The sequence below is a fragment of the Schistocerca serialis genome, chromosome 12 (assembly GCF_023864345.2).
Source record: "Schistocerca serialis cubense isolate TAMUIC-IGC-003099 chromosome 12, iqSchSeri2.2, whole genome shotgun sequence".
In the NCBI taxonomy this organism is placed as follows: domain Eukaryota; kingdom Metazoa; phylum Arthropoda; class Insecta; order Orthoptera; family Acrididae; genus Schistocerca; species Schistocerca serialis.
In genome coordinates, this window is record NC_064649.1 from 79665271 (window position 1) to 79679773 (window position 14503).

The 14503-nt window shown below is 41.1% G+C and overlaps 1 protein-coding gene across 1 annotated transcript in view; it reads left to right on the forward strand.

The window, feature by feature from the left end:
* Nucleotides 1-7452: 7452 nt before the first annotated feature.
* LOC126428351 (probable cytochrome P450 304a1) overlaps nucleotides 7453-14503 on the forward strand; it is a 124670-nt gene continuing 117619 nt past the window's right edge. The window contains exon 1 of the mRNA XM_050090283.1: nucleotides 7453-7584. Coding sequence (XP_049946240.1) covers nucleotides 7488-7584 — 97 coding nt within the window. The 5' untranslated portion in view covers nucleotides 7453-7487. The remainder of the gene's footprint in view (nucleotides 7585-14503) is intronic.

The window sequence follows — 14503 nt, forward strand, 5'->3', positions numbered from 1 at the left end:
AGCAGACGCTATTCGTGTATGCTGTATTCTGGCACAAGTGGGAATGGCTAGAAATGCGGATAAAACATTTCTAACATTACTCTGGCACTGTGTTTAAAGAATAAGAAGACAGGAAGACGTTGATCCGGGGAATGGTTTAAAATGAGACAGAAATATAGACATGAAACTTGTTAATGGTAATGTTTATACTCGGACCTGATAATTCCAACTACTGTCGGCGAATGGACAGTAAACTTTTTTATAACTTGTTCAGAGTTACTTCGCTCAAACATTGAAACAGAAGGTACAAGTACAGTGTGCGAAAATTTATTTTCGTCTTCATGGTACTCAAATGACAGTTCATTAAAATAACGTGGGAACATATAATCTACACCTTCCGTGAAAGAATAAAAAAACTTCGACGTTTATTGCTTTATTACGCCCCACCTGTATGTTGTGCGCAGAATATTGAATGTTTCTTAAACTCTTGCTGAGTAATACATGGCTAGGAAAGATGTGACGCATCTTCCGTTTTGGTAACTGCAAGTCCTATTTTGTATTTATCTTTGATCATAAATTCTCAGTGAGAAAAATTGTAATAAAATTATTTGTCGCTGAACACATGTTGAGAAACGTTAACACAAACAATGTCCGCTATCTTGTATCATGGCAAATTTTCCGTCAGTTAAAATTTACCAAACGTAGCGATCGCAATATGCTTTACAAACACGTAAAACAGCATCGTTCACAATCAAATACTCTACTGGCCATTAAAATTGCTACACCAAGAAGAAATTCAGATGATAAACGGGTATTCATTGGACAAATATATTATACTAGAACTGACATGTGATTACATTTTCACGCAGTTTGGGTGCATAGATCATGAAAAATCAGTACCCAGAACAACCAACCTCTGGCCGTAATAACGGCCTTGATACGCCTGGGCATTGAGTCACACAGAGCCTCGATGGCGTATACAGGTAAAGCTGCCCATGCAGCTTCAACACGATACCACAGTTCATCAAGAGTAGTGACTGGCGTATTGTGACGAGCCAGTTGCTCGGCCACCATTAACCAGACGTTTTCAATTGGTGAGAGTTCTGGAGAATGTGCTGGCCAGGGCAGCAGTCGAACATTTTCTGTATCCAGAAAGGCCCGTACAGGACCTACAACATGCGGTCGTGCATTATCCGGCTGAAATGTAGGGTTTCGCAGGGATCGAATAAAGGTTAGAGCCACGAGTCGTAATACATCTGAAATGTAACGTCCACTATTCAAAGTGCCGTCAATGCGTACAAGAGGTGACCGAGACGGGTAACCAATGGCACCCCATACCATCACGGCGGGTGATACGCCAGTATGGAGACGACGAATACACGCTCCCAATGTGCGTTCACCGTGATGTCGCCCAACACGGATACGACCATCATGATGATGTAAACAGAACCTGGATTCATCCGAAAAATGACGTATTGCCATTCGTGCACCCAGGTTCGTCATCGAGTACACCATCACAGGCGCTCCTGTCTGTGATGCAGCGTCAAGGGTAACCGCAGACATGGTTTCCGAACTGATAGTCCATGCTGCTGCAAACGTCGTCAAACTGTTCGTGCAGATGGTTGTTGTCTTGCAAACGTCCCCATCTGGTGCCTCAGGGATCGGGGACGTGGCTGCACGATCCGTTACAGCCATGCGGATAAGATGCCTGTCATCTCGACTGCTAGTGATACGAGGCCGTTGGGATCCAGCACGGCGTTCCGTATTACCCTCCTGAACCCACCGATTCCATATTCCGCTAACAGTCATTGGATCTCGACCAACGCGAGCAGCAGTGTCGCGATACTGATAAACCACAATCGCGATATGCTAAAATCAGACCTTTATCAAAGTGGGAAACGTGATGGTACGTATTTCTCCTCCTAACACGAGGCATCGCAACAACGTTTCACCAGGCAACGCCGGTCAACTGCTGTTTGTGTATGAGAAATCGGTTGGAAACTTTCCTCATGTCAGCGTGTTGTAGGTGTCGCCACCGGCGCCAACCTTGTGTGAATGCTCTGATAAGCAAATCATTTGCATATCACAGCATCTTCATCCTGTCGGTTAAATTTCGTGTCAGTAAAAAAAATGGCTCTGAGCACTATGGGACTCAACTGCTGAGGTCATTAGTCCCCTAGAACTTAGAACTAGTTAAACCTAACTAACCTAAGGACATCACAAACATCCATGCCAGAGGCAGGATTCGAACCTGCGACCGTAGCGGTCTTGCGGTTCCAGACTGCAGCGCCTTTAACCGCACGGCCACTTCGGCCGGCTCGTGTCAGTAGCACGTCATCTTCGTGGTGTAGCAATTTTAATGGCCAGTAGTGTATTTGGTAAACATAGTAGCATTTGAGAAATTGTTTAATAGTGTATGGAGGCCTCCAAGGCAAACTTGTTTGTCAAATTCGCTGTTGCGGATTTGTGAAATAAGTCCATACACGTACAAACAGATATTTTCAGTTCAACCTCACTTTGAAGCAGACACTGTTCGTGTTTGTATTCTGACAGCAGTGAGGGTAGCCACAAATGCAGACGAAGCATTTCTGGCATTGACTTTTGTACTGTGTTTAAAGAAGAAGAGAAAAGAAACAGATGCTGCTCCAGGGAATGGCTGAAAATGAGAGCTTTACCCATGAAAATCCGCTAAAGGAGTCGCGCGGGGTAGCCGCGTGGCCTAGGGCACCTTGCACGGTCCATGCCGCTCCACCCGTCGGAGGTTCGAGTCCTCCCTCGGGCATGGGTGTGTGTGTGTGTGTGTGTTGTCCAAAGTCAGATTAAGCAATTTGATACAATTGAAATCTCACCCACTTCTCCCTCTGAAATTAGGAAAATAATAAACTTGCTTAAAAGCAAAAACTCACATGGAATTGATGGCATTTCCAGAAAAATACTAAAAGCTTGTTCTCAACAGATAAGTAAGATTCTCAGCCACCTGTGTAATAGCTCTCTGGAACAGGGCATTTTCCCTGATAGACTGAAATATGCCATTGTTATACCTTTGCATAAAAAGGGGGATAGATCTGATGTCAACAATTACCGTCCAATCTCCCTTCTAACAGCTTTATGCAAAATTTTTGAGAAAGTAATGTATTCAAGAGTAGCTTCACATATCTGTAAAAATGAAGTACTAACAAGATGTCAGTTTGGTTTCCAGAAGGGTTTTTCAACAGAAAATGCCATATATGCTTTCACCAGTCAAATTTTGAATGATCTGAATAACCGAACACCACCCATTGGGTTTTTTTGTGATCTCTCAAAGGCTTTTGATTGTGTAAATCATCAAATTCTGCTAGACAAGCTCAAGTATTGTGGCATGAGTGGGACAGTGCACAAATGGTTTAATTCGTACCTAACTGGAAGAGTGCAGAAAGTTGAAATAAGTAGTTCTCGTAACATGCAAAGATCAGCACATTCCTCAAACTGGGGAACTATCAAGAATGGGGTTCCACAAGGGTCAGTGTTGGGTCCTTTGTTGTTCTTATTATATATTAATGACTTGCCATTCTATATTCATGAAGAGGCAAAGTTAGTTCTCTTCGCTGATGATACAAGTATAGTAATCACACCTGAGAAACAAGAATTAACTGATGAAATTGTCAATACTGTCTTTCAGAAAATTACTAAGTGGTTCCTTGTAAACGGACTCTCACTGAATTTTGATAAGACACAGTACATACAGTTCCGTACAGTGAATGGTATGACGCCATTAATAAATATAGACCTTAATCAGAAGCATATAGCTAAGGTAGAATATTCCAAATTTTTAGGTATGTCCATTGATGAGAGATTAAATTGGAAGAAACACATTGATGATCTGCTGAAACGTTTGAGTTCAGCTACTTATGCAATAAGGGTCATTGCAAATTTTGGTGATAAACATCTTAGTAAATTAGCTTACTACGCCTATTTTCACTCATTGCTCTCATATGGCATCATATTTTGGGGTAATTCATCACTGAGGAATAAAGTATTTATTGCACAAAAGCGTGTAATCAGAATAATAGCTGGAGTCCACCCAAGATCATCCTGCAGACATTTATTTAAGGATCTAGGGATATTCACAGTAGCTTCTCAGTATATATACTCTCTTATGAAATTTGTTATTAACAACCAAACCCAATTCAAAAGTAATAGCAGTGTGCATAACTACAATACTAGGAGAAAGGACGACCTTCACTATTCAAGATTAAATCTAACTTTGGCACAGAAAGGGGTGAATTATACTGGCACTAAAGTATTTGGTCACTTACCAAATAGTATCAAAAGTCTGACAGATAACCAACAAGTATTTAAGAAGAAATTAAAAGAATTTCTGAATGACAACTCCTTCTACTCCATAGAGGAATTTTTAGACATAAATTAAGGAAAAAAAAATAAAAATAAAAATAAAAAATAAAGAAAAACAAAAAAACACAAAAAATAAAGTTGTTATATTAACTTAAGTATGTTGTTAAATTAACCTAATTATGTCATGTATTGGAAAATTCGACTCGTTCCACATCATTACGAAATATCGTATTCATGATCCATGGAACTAGTATTAATCTAATCTAATCTAATCTAATCTAATCTAGGCTCAGGCACCGATGACCTCAGCAGTTTGGTCCCATAAGACCTTATCACCACAAACTCCGCTAAAGGAAACAAATGGTTCAAATGGCTCTGAGCACTATGGGACTTAACATCAGAGGTCATCAGTCCCCTAGAATTTAGAACTACTTAAACCTAACTAACCTAAGGACATCACACACATCCATGCCCGAGGCAGGATTCGAACCTGCGACCGCAGCAGTCGTACGGTTCCGTACTCATGCGCCTAGAACCGCTCGGCCACCACGGCCGGCTAGGAAACATTATCACTGAATCCGATGATTACATCAATTTTCTTCGAATGGGCAGTGAACTTTTAATAAGATCTTCGTAAAAGAGCAAACTTGTCTGTCGAATTCGTTTTCATCTAGCCACAGATGCGTCAAAAATGCCGTACACCTACCTACAAACATTGTCAATTTCACCTTACTTTTGAAGCAGACGCTTTTCGTGTATTTTTTTAATGTTGGAATGGCTACAAATGCAAATAAAGCATTTCTAACATTGACTCTGGCACTGTGTTTAAAGAAGAAGAAAATAAGACGCTGGTCAGGGAATCCTTTAAAATGAGAAAGACACATATAAAAACCTGGTAATGGAAATGTTACATTCATAAGCCGACCAGTACATCAGTTTCCTGCAAATAGTCAGTGAACTCCTAATAAATTGTTTACAGTTATTTAGCTCTCACATTGAAAAAAAAATAAAAGGACACGTGTATGCAAAAATTTACTCTCTTTTACTTCGTCGTCTAATGAAAGTTCATTAAAATACGATAACGTAGGAACATATGAAGGGATTATTTCAATAGTGGTACAAGTCCATTACCTCCACTTTTCTGTCGATAATGCTTCTGAAATTAATGGTCCAAACAAACAGAAAGAAAGGTTCATCTCTAGGAAGAAGCCATATGCTTGAATATTTCTGGTATCTCAACTGCAGATTTTTCAGCGCTCATTTAACTTTAGGACTCTGTATCTCAGAATGAACAGAAATGTACCACTATTGAAATAAGCCCTTCATATAGTCCGCATCGTCTGTGGAAGAACCGGAGAAATTCTATTTTTCTTTATTTCATTGCAATACCGCTTGTATGTTACGCATAGAATACTGATTTTCTTCTTAACCTCTTCCGGCGTAATGTATAGCTGGAAAAGATGTTCAGCTCAATCATTTGGTAACTGCCAGCCCTATTTTGTACTTATCCTCGATCGTAGTTTCCATAGTTGTGAAAACGCACGACACAGTGAGATAAATTGTAATAAAACTATTTTTCACTATATACAGGGTGGTCCATTGATCGTGACCGGGGCAAATATCTCACGAAATAAGCGTGAAACGAAAACACTACAAAGAACGAAACTTGTCTAGCTTGAAGGGGGAAAGCAGATGGCGCTATGCTTGGCCCGCTAGATGGCGCTGCCATATGTCAAACGGATATCAACTGCGTTTTTTTAAAATAGAAAACCCCATTTTTTATTACATATTCGTGTAGTACGTAAAGAAATATGAACGTTTTAGTTGGACCACTTTTTTCGCTTTGTGACAGATGGCGCTGTAATAGTCACAAACATATGGCTCACAATTTTAGACGAACGGTTGGTAGCAGGTAAGTTGTTTAAATCAAAATACAGAACGTAGGTCCCTTTGAACATTTTATTTCGAATGTTCCAATGTGAAGCATGTACCATTGTGAACTTACCATTTCTGAGAACGCATGCTGTTACAGCTTGATTACCTGTAAATACGACATTAATGCGATAAATGCTCAAAATGATGTCTGTCAACCTCAATGCATTTGGCAATACGTCTAACGACATTCCTCTCAACACCGACGTTTTTGAGATTCCCGCGCAATTCGTCTGCTACTGATGTGCGGATTAGCCGCGACAGCAGCTAAAACACCTACTTGGGCATCAGCATTTGTTGCAGGTCGTAGCTGACGTTTCACATGTGGCTGAACACTTCCTGTATCCTTAAATAACGTAACTATCCGACGAACGGTCCGGACGCTTGGATGATGTCGTCCAGGATACCGAGCAGCATACATAGCACACGCTCGTCAGGCATTTTGATCACAATAGCTATACATCAACACGATATCGAGCTTTCCCGCAATTGGTAAACGGTCCATTTTAACACGGGTAATGTATCACGAAGCAAATACCGTTCGCACTGGCGGAATGTTACGTGATACTTAAACGTTTCTGACTATTACAGCGCCATCCATCACAAAGCGAAAAAAGTGGTCCAATTAAAACATTAATATTTCTTTACGTACTACACGAATATGTTATAAATATCGGGGTTCCTATTTAAAAAAAACGCAGTTGATATCCATTTGACCTATGGCATCGCCATCTAACGGGCCAACCATAGCGCCATCTGGTTTCCCCCTAGACGAGTTTCGTTCTTTGTAGTTCTTTTTGTTTGATGCATATTTCGTGAGATATTTGGCGCGGTCACTATATATATATATATATATATATATATATATATACACGAAGAAACATTGACACAAACAACGCCCGCCATCTTGTCAAACATTCTGTCAATCAAAATTTTCCGAAAAAACGTCAAACATTGTCTATGCTTGACAAACACGTCAAACAGCACCATGCACAGTCAAATATTTGGCAGATATAGTACAGTTTGACAAATTTTCTGATCGTGTACGAGGGCCTTAAGATGCTTGCGACCGTAGCAGACGACGCCGCTATCTAGCGGCAGGTCTCTCGTTATCGAGAACCGCAGGCCAGAGAACGCAGGCGACCTGGTGGGGCCGGCGCGTGGTGGTGGGGGAATCCCCTAAAGAGCCCCGCGCGCGGCCAAGGCACTCAGAGCCGCTCACACTTAGCAACTGCACGCTCACCATGGCTCTCGTCGGCGTTCTGTTGGCAGCCCTGGCCGTGGGCCTGCTGCTCTACCTGCTGCTGGTCGCCATCTCCAGGCCTGACAACTTCCCACCAGGTGGGTCCGCGTTGCGAAGTGAAAAACATGCGATTGCAAGCGGCTGGACTCTGTGATCTACTGGTTGACCGTGATAATGTCACAAACTGTGAGAAATGATAGAGAAGGGTAAATGTATCAGTTGTATGGAGGGTCCCTGGTCCGGAAACGGGTAGTTTCCAAGAATGATTGCCTATCGCGGTGCCCAAACGATACTTGTCGAACGTGCGATCGTAAATCGATCATGCGACTACGATGGCGGGCGTTGTGAGTATGTTTACGGTGGTCGATACAGCAACGACAAAAGAAAAGCGTCACAAAAATACTTGTAATTGCGAAGGAGACGACTTACCTTACTCGTCATCGGTGTTGTCATCACGCGAAAGTCTATTACGGTGGTCTGGATGGACAATTGGGAAGAGTCGAACCATGTATTCTTCCTGTTACTCGTTCGTTTTCCGCACTGTCCGCAATGAAATTGTAAACGGTATTTCAGCATCGAAACTGTTCTTACGAAGTTTTACACACTTCGCACCACACAGCCCCTTCTTTCCTCTTCCGGTGGTACTTCATATTTGCGACAAAATTTCGATCAATTTTCTATGCTGGATAAACATGGAATTACATTTTTCCATGTAAGAGAATCCGCCGAAGAAACGTCAAGAACACCAGACATCCCACTCACTAACGACATAAATCGTCTGGGATTCCCTAGAAACTCACAAATAATTGGCGGAGGTATGTAATGTAGAGAAACAAAGGGAACGACGGAAAACAGATAAAAATGACGATCACAAGTAACTGATGACAACGCCCGCCGCCAGAGCTGCATGATCGATTTACGATCGCACGTTCGATATGTATCGTTTGGACACTGCGACTTCGACAGGCAGTCATTCTTGGAAATTACCCGGTAACGATCGAGTCGAGAATGAAGAGCGAAAATCGTTCTGATACCTCTGGCAGTACAATGCGGGTACCTGTACTGTTGTTGCTAAGATTGTAGGGCAGGCAATTTTCAGACGTGATAGTATTAGATCAAAACACGAAAAAGAAGTGGAGTAAACACGGGCTCTAAAAAGCATACCTTGCGACTGAAGAGCACTTGTTCATCCTCGTTCCTTTGAAATGTGTCTCTTCTGCTGCAAGCTCTTTGATGTCCATGTTTCTGTAGAACGTAGTACGGAGCAAAACAACAAAAAAAAGGACAATAAATGTGAGCTTTAAAGTGAATCCCCTAGAAGTCGAGGGGAGCTTGTTCAGTAGAAGAGATGTCTTTCGCAATGTCGAGGATGAAGAAGTGCTCATAGCTTTTAAGTTACGCATTTTATAGCCCATAGTTACTAGATTGTTTTCCTTATTTTGGTCAGAGGTATCAGACCGATTTTCCCTTATGGTTTTCGACTCGGCCACTTCTGGACCAGGTTTACTTACCTCAAACTGATACATTTATTCTTCTCCACAAATCCTGAAAGTTTGTAACATTGTCACGGAATCAGCCAGTATATTAACCGGCTTCTTGCTGTCAGATTGTCAGACTGGCTGTTCTGCCATTGCTCTGAACATAAATACCTCAGGTAAACACGAATGTTCCGCACGGCGAACAGCCGATGTTTCCAGTCAAAAGACATCTACATCTACATGGATACTCTGCAAATCACATTTAAGTGCCTGGCGGAAGGTTCGTCGAACCACCATCGGAATTCTCTATTACTCCAATCTCGTACAGCGCGCGGAAAGAATGAACACATATATCTTTCCGTACGAGCTCTGATTCCCCTTATTTTATCGTGGCGATCGTTCCTCCCTACGTAAGTCGGTGTCAAGAAAATATATTCGCATTCGGAGGAGAAAGTTGGTGATTGGAATTTCGTCAGACGATTTTGTCGCAACGAAAAACGCCTTTCATTTAATGATGTCCTGCCCAAATCCTGTATCTTTTCTGTGACACTCTCTCCCATATTTCGCGATAATACAAAACGTGCTGCCTTTCTTTGGACTTTTTCGATGTACTCCGTCAGTCCTACCTGGTAAGGATCCCACACCGCACAGCAGTATTCAAAAAGCGTATAGGCAGTCTCCTTAGTAGGTCTGTTACATTTTCTAAGTGTCCCGCCAATAAAACGCAGTCTTTGGTTAGCCTTCCCCACAACATTTTCTAGGTGTTCTTTCCAATTTAAGTTCTTCGTAATTGTAATACCTAGGTGTTTAGTTGAATTTACGGCTTTTAGATTAGACTGATTTATCGTGTAACCGAAGTTTAACGAGTTCCTTTTAGCACTCATGTGGATGACCTCATACTTTTCGTTATTTAGGGTCAACTGCCACTTTTCGCACCATTCCGATATTTTTTTAAAATCGTTTTGCAGTTTGTTTTGACCGTCTGATGACTTTATTAGTCGATAAACGACAGCTTCATCTGCAAACAACCGAAGACGGTTGCTCAGATTGTCTATCAAATCGTTTATATAGATAAGGAACAGCAAAGGGCCTGTAACACTACCGTGGGGAACGCCAGAAATCACTTCTGTTTTATTCCGTGACTTTCCGTCAAATACTACGAACTGTGACATCTCTGACAGGAAATCGCAAATCCAGTCACATAACTGAGACGATATTCCATAAGCACGCAATTTTACTACGAGCCGCTTGTGTGGTACAGTGTCAAAAGCCTTCCGGAAATCCAGGAATACGGAACAGAAAAAGGCCTATGAACAAATTAATAATACATGAAAAGTATTCGGAGTTACGAACATGGACAACCATCAGCTGTATAATGGTTGGAAACATATGGATGTTTGGGTCTGGTGTTCAGTCGTGCTTAAAAAAAGTGGTAAGACGACCGTTCGCAATAAGAAGAAAATCCAGGTTCGAGTCCCGGTTTGGCATAAATTTTCACTGTCGTCATTCCATTACACAACTGATGGTCGTCCATATTCACAGCTGCGAATACATTTCATAATGGCTGCAGTAGCCGCAGTGGCTGCTCCTTCGGACGTGTATGCACATCTGAAGGAATACTGCATCGTATTTTGGAACAACACAGACACTGTAATACCGTAATAAATAATAATTAGTGAATTTTGGGAAACACCACCACTCGTCTGACAATTCTGAAAGGCTACTTTTCTTACCTATACAACACTGCAGTACGAACTCGAGGCCCTCTGGCTACAATAGTGTACATTAACTTTTACTGTGGCTTAGCTGCAACAGAAGTCTTTTTTTTCCCAATGGAAACCTGAGGTCACATTCGTGAATGATCAGCCTTTCCATCATGCGAAAGTGCTGTCAAACTGTTGGCCACCACTATGAAAATATCAGCAAGTCAATGTAGCAGTACCGAGCAGCTCCTGACCACCAGAATAGACGGCTGTGGTTGGCTCGCTATATTGTACTGTGTAATTAAATATTGTTATTGTTATTTTGCATGTCAGTTACTGAATGATCATTTTACTGTAAGGGTGGTCCATTGATAGTGACCGGGCCAAATATCTCACGAAATAAGGGTCAAACGAAACAACTACAAAGGACGAAACTTGTCTAGCTTGAAGGGGGAAACCAGATGGCGCTATGGTTGGCCCGCTAGATGGCGCAGCCATAGGTCAAAGAGATATCAACTGCGTTTTTTAAAAAATAAGAACACCCATTTTTTATTACATATTCGTGTAGTACGTGAAGAAATATGAATGTTTTAGTTGGACCACTTTTTCACTTTGTGATAGACGCCGCTGTAATAGTCACAAACGTGTAAGTTCGTGGTATCACGTAACATTCCGCCAGTGTGAACGGTATTTGCTTCGTGATACATTACCCGTGTTAAAATGGGCCGTTTATCAGTTGCGGAAATGGTCGATGTCGTGTTGATGTATTGCTATAGTGATCAAAATGCCCAACGGGCGTGTGCTATGTATGCTGCTCGGTATCCTGGACGACATCATCCAAGTGTCCGGACCGTTCGCGGGATAGTTACGTTATTTAAGGAAACAGGAAGTGTTCAGCCACATGCGAAACATTAACCACGACCTGCAACAAATAATTATGCCCAAGTAGGCGTTTTAATTGCTGTCGCAGCTAATCCGCACATCAGTAGGAGACAAATTGCGCGAGAATCGGGAATCTCAAAAACGTCGGTGTTGAGAAAGCTACATCAACATCGATTGCACCCGTACCATATTTCTATGCACCAGGAATTGCATGGCGACGACTTTGAACGTCGTGTACCGTTCTGCCACTGGGTATAAGAGAAATTACGGGGCAATGGCAGATTTTTTGCATGCTGTAACGTCTAGAAAGAAACAAAAACAACATATTATGTAGTAACGAGAAAATTATATGTATCATATTGTGTTATTGTATAAAATTATGTATTTTTTTTTATTATTTATTTTTGAGAATATCTGCGTCGGCGAGTAACGAAACCGCCACAGACGATAAATGTCGAACAAAGATTAAAATAAGTAACTAGTATATAATACGTAACGAATAGCAATTTCTTTGTCTTCTTCATCTGGGAGTCGAGCGAGTAAGATATCCTGTGTCGTAGTAGTGAACGCTAGTGTAGCATTCTTTTGTTGAGACTAAGAGATGTACGCCATTACGTGTGAATTCATAAAGGTGTGTAAAAAAGTGAAATATTTAAATGTTTTAATAGAGTTATGTAAATGAAAACTTGCATTATTAATTGTTAAAGCTTGCTTGCCTATTATCCCATCCTGTTGAGACATTTTTCAGTTATATAAATATTATCTGTGGTGCTGAGCTGCGTGGCGAACGAAAAAGCCGCTGCCGCGGCGTATTCAAACGACTTCCAATATAGTCTATCATACCGCAAGGAAGCGGTAAAGTAACAGTAAAATAATATTATTTCTTCTAGCTTCCAGACTTGCAGTGCAGATCAACAGATTTTATGATGTGTTGCAGGTTGACGCGGGCTGCTGATAGTATATAACTCACAGTACAAATAAGTTAATGTACCGTCAAAATCTAATAGGAATCTTGCTGTGCTCCGTTCTGGTCTGGCAAACTTTATAGTGAAAACGTATTTTTTTTAATAAGAGTCTCATGTTCTTGTGCTAGTCGTGGTATTGAATGGTGTTTTACCGAGAAACAAAATCCACTGCAAAATTTTGTTGTTGAACGATCGTACGAACTGTAACATCAGTGTTCGTAACCAAGTAATTTCAATTTTCAATAACTATAAAGTAGGGAAGATATGTTGATTTTTAGAATGAGTTACAGTCACGAAAAAACGTTCCTTTAATTGTAGGCCAGATACAGAACAATAAGATCTCAATATATATATTTTGCTTTGTTAAAAGGTAATGATGATAAAGAAATTCAAAGCACGGCATTATTAACAGATATTTCGCGGCTCTTTTCGTATATGCGATAATAAAAAACGCGCAAATGCGTTCTATTTAGCGACGAAGCGTCATTCACCAACAGCGGTAACGTAAACCTGCATAATATGCACTATTGGGCAGCGGAAACTCCACGATGGCTGCGACAAGTGGAACATCAGCGACCTTGGCGGGTTAATGTGTGGTGCGGCATTATGGGTGGAAGGATAATTGGCCCCCATTTTATCGATAGCAATCTAAATGGTGCAATGTATGCTGATTTCCTACGTAATGTTCTACCGATGTTACTGCAAGTAGTTTCACTGCATGACAGAATGGCAATATACTTCCAACATGATGGATGTCCGGCACATAGCTCGCGTGCGGTATTGAACAGCATATTTCATGACAGGTGGATTGGTCGTCGAAGCCCGCACCTTCACCGGATCTGATGTCCGCGGATTTCTTTCGGTGGGGAAAGTTGAAGGATATTTGCTATCGTGATCCACCGACAACGCCTGACAACAGGCGTCAGCGCATTGTCAATGCATGTGCGAACGTTACGGAAGGCGAACTACTCGATGTTAAGAGGAATGTCTTTACACGATTGCCAAATGCTTTGAGGTTGACGGACATCATTTTGAGCATTTATTGCATTAATGTGGTATTTAAAAGTAATCAAGCTGTAACGGCATGCATTCTCAGAAATGATAAGTTCACAAAGGTACATGTATCAAATCGGAACAACCGAAATAAAATGTTCAAACGTACCTATGTTCTGTATTTTAATTTTAAAAACCTACCTGTTACCAACTGATCGTCTAAAATTGTGAGCCATATGTTTGTGACTATCACAGCGCCATCTATCACAAAGCGAAAAAAGTGGTCCAACTAAAACATTCATATTTCCTTACGTACTACACGAATATGTAATAAAAAATGGGGATTTCTATTTAAAAAAACGCAGTTGTTGGCGGGCCAACCATAGCGCCATCTGGTTTCCCCCATCAAGCTAGACAAGTTTCGTTTTTGTAGTTTGTTCGTTTGACGCTTATTTCGTGAGGTATTTGGCCCGGTCACGATCAATGGACCATCCTGTATACCACAACAGAAAATATTTCGTAATTAGTTATTGTAGTCCACAAAACGAAGCGAATGTACTAACTATGTTTTGAAAATTCGGTTCATGACACACGGCAGGGTGCCTGTTTGACGGCTTCCAGGGGCAATTTGAATTTCAGTATTTCATATGATTTTACAAGTTGTGACATAATCACGAAAAAGTTTTCATCGTTCCAGGAAAATATTTGCTTTATTATAATTCCTATTTTGGAGCACAATGTTTACTTGTAATCAGATAATTTGTTTCGGTAGGTGATGATCGTCTTCAGACCTAGGTAGAAACTTTTCATATAGTTATTGAACCAATTTAAAAATTTAAAATTCTGTCATAACTTACTCATTAGGCGTTACGGACTTAACAATCACAGTACGACAAGGATTAGAATTAGAAATGGTTCAAATGGCTCTGAGCTGTATGGGACTTAACAGCTGAGGTCATCAGTCCCCTAGAACTCAGAACTGCTTAAACCTAACTA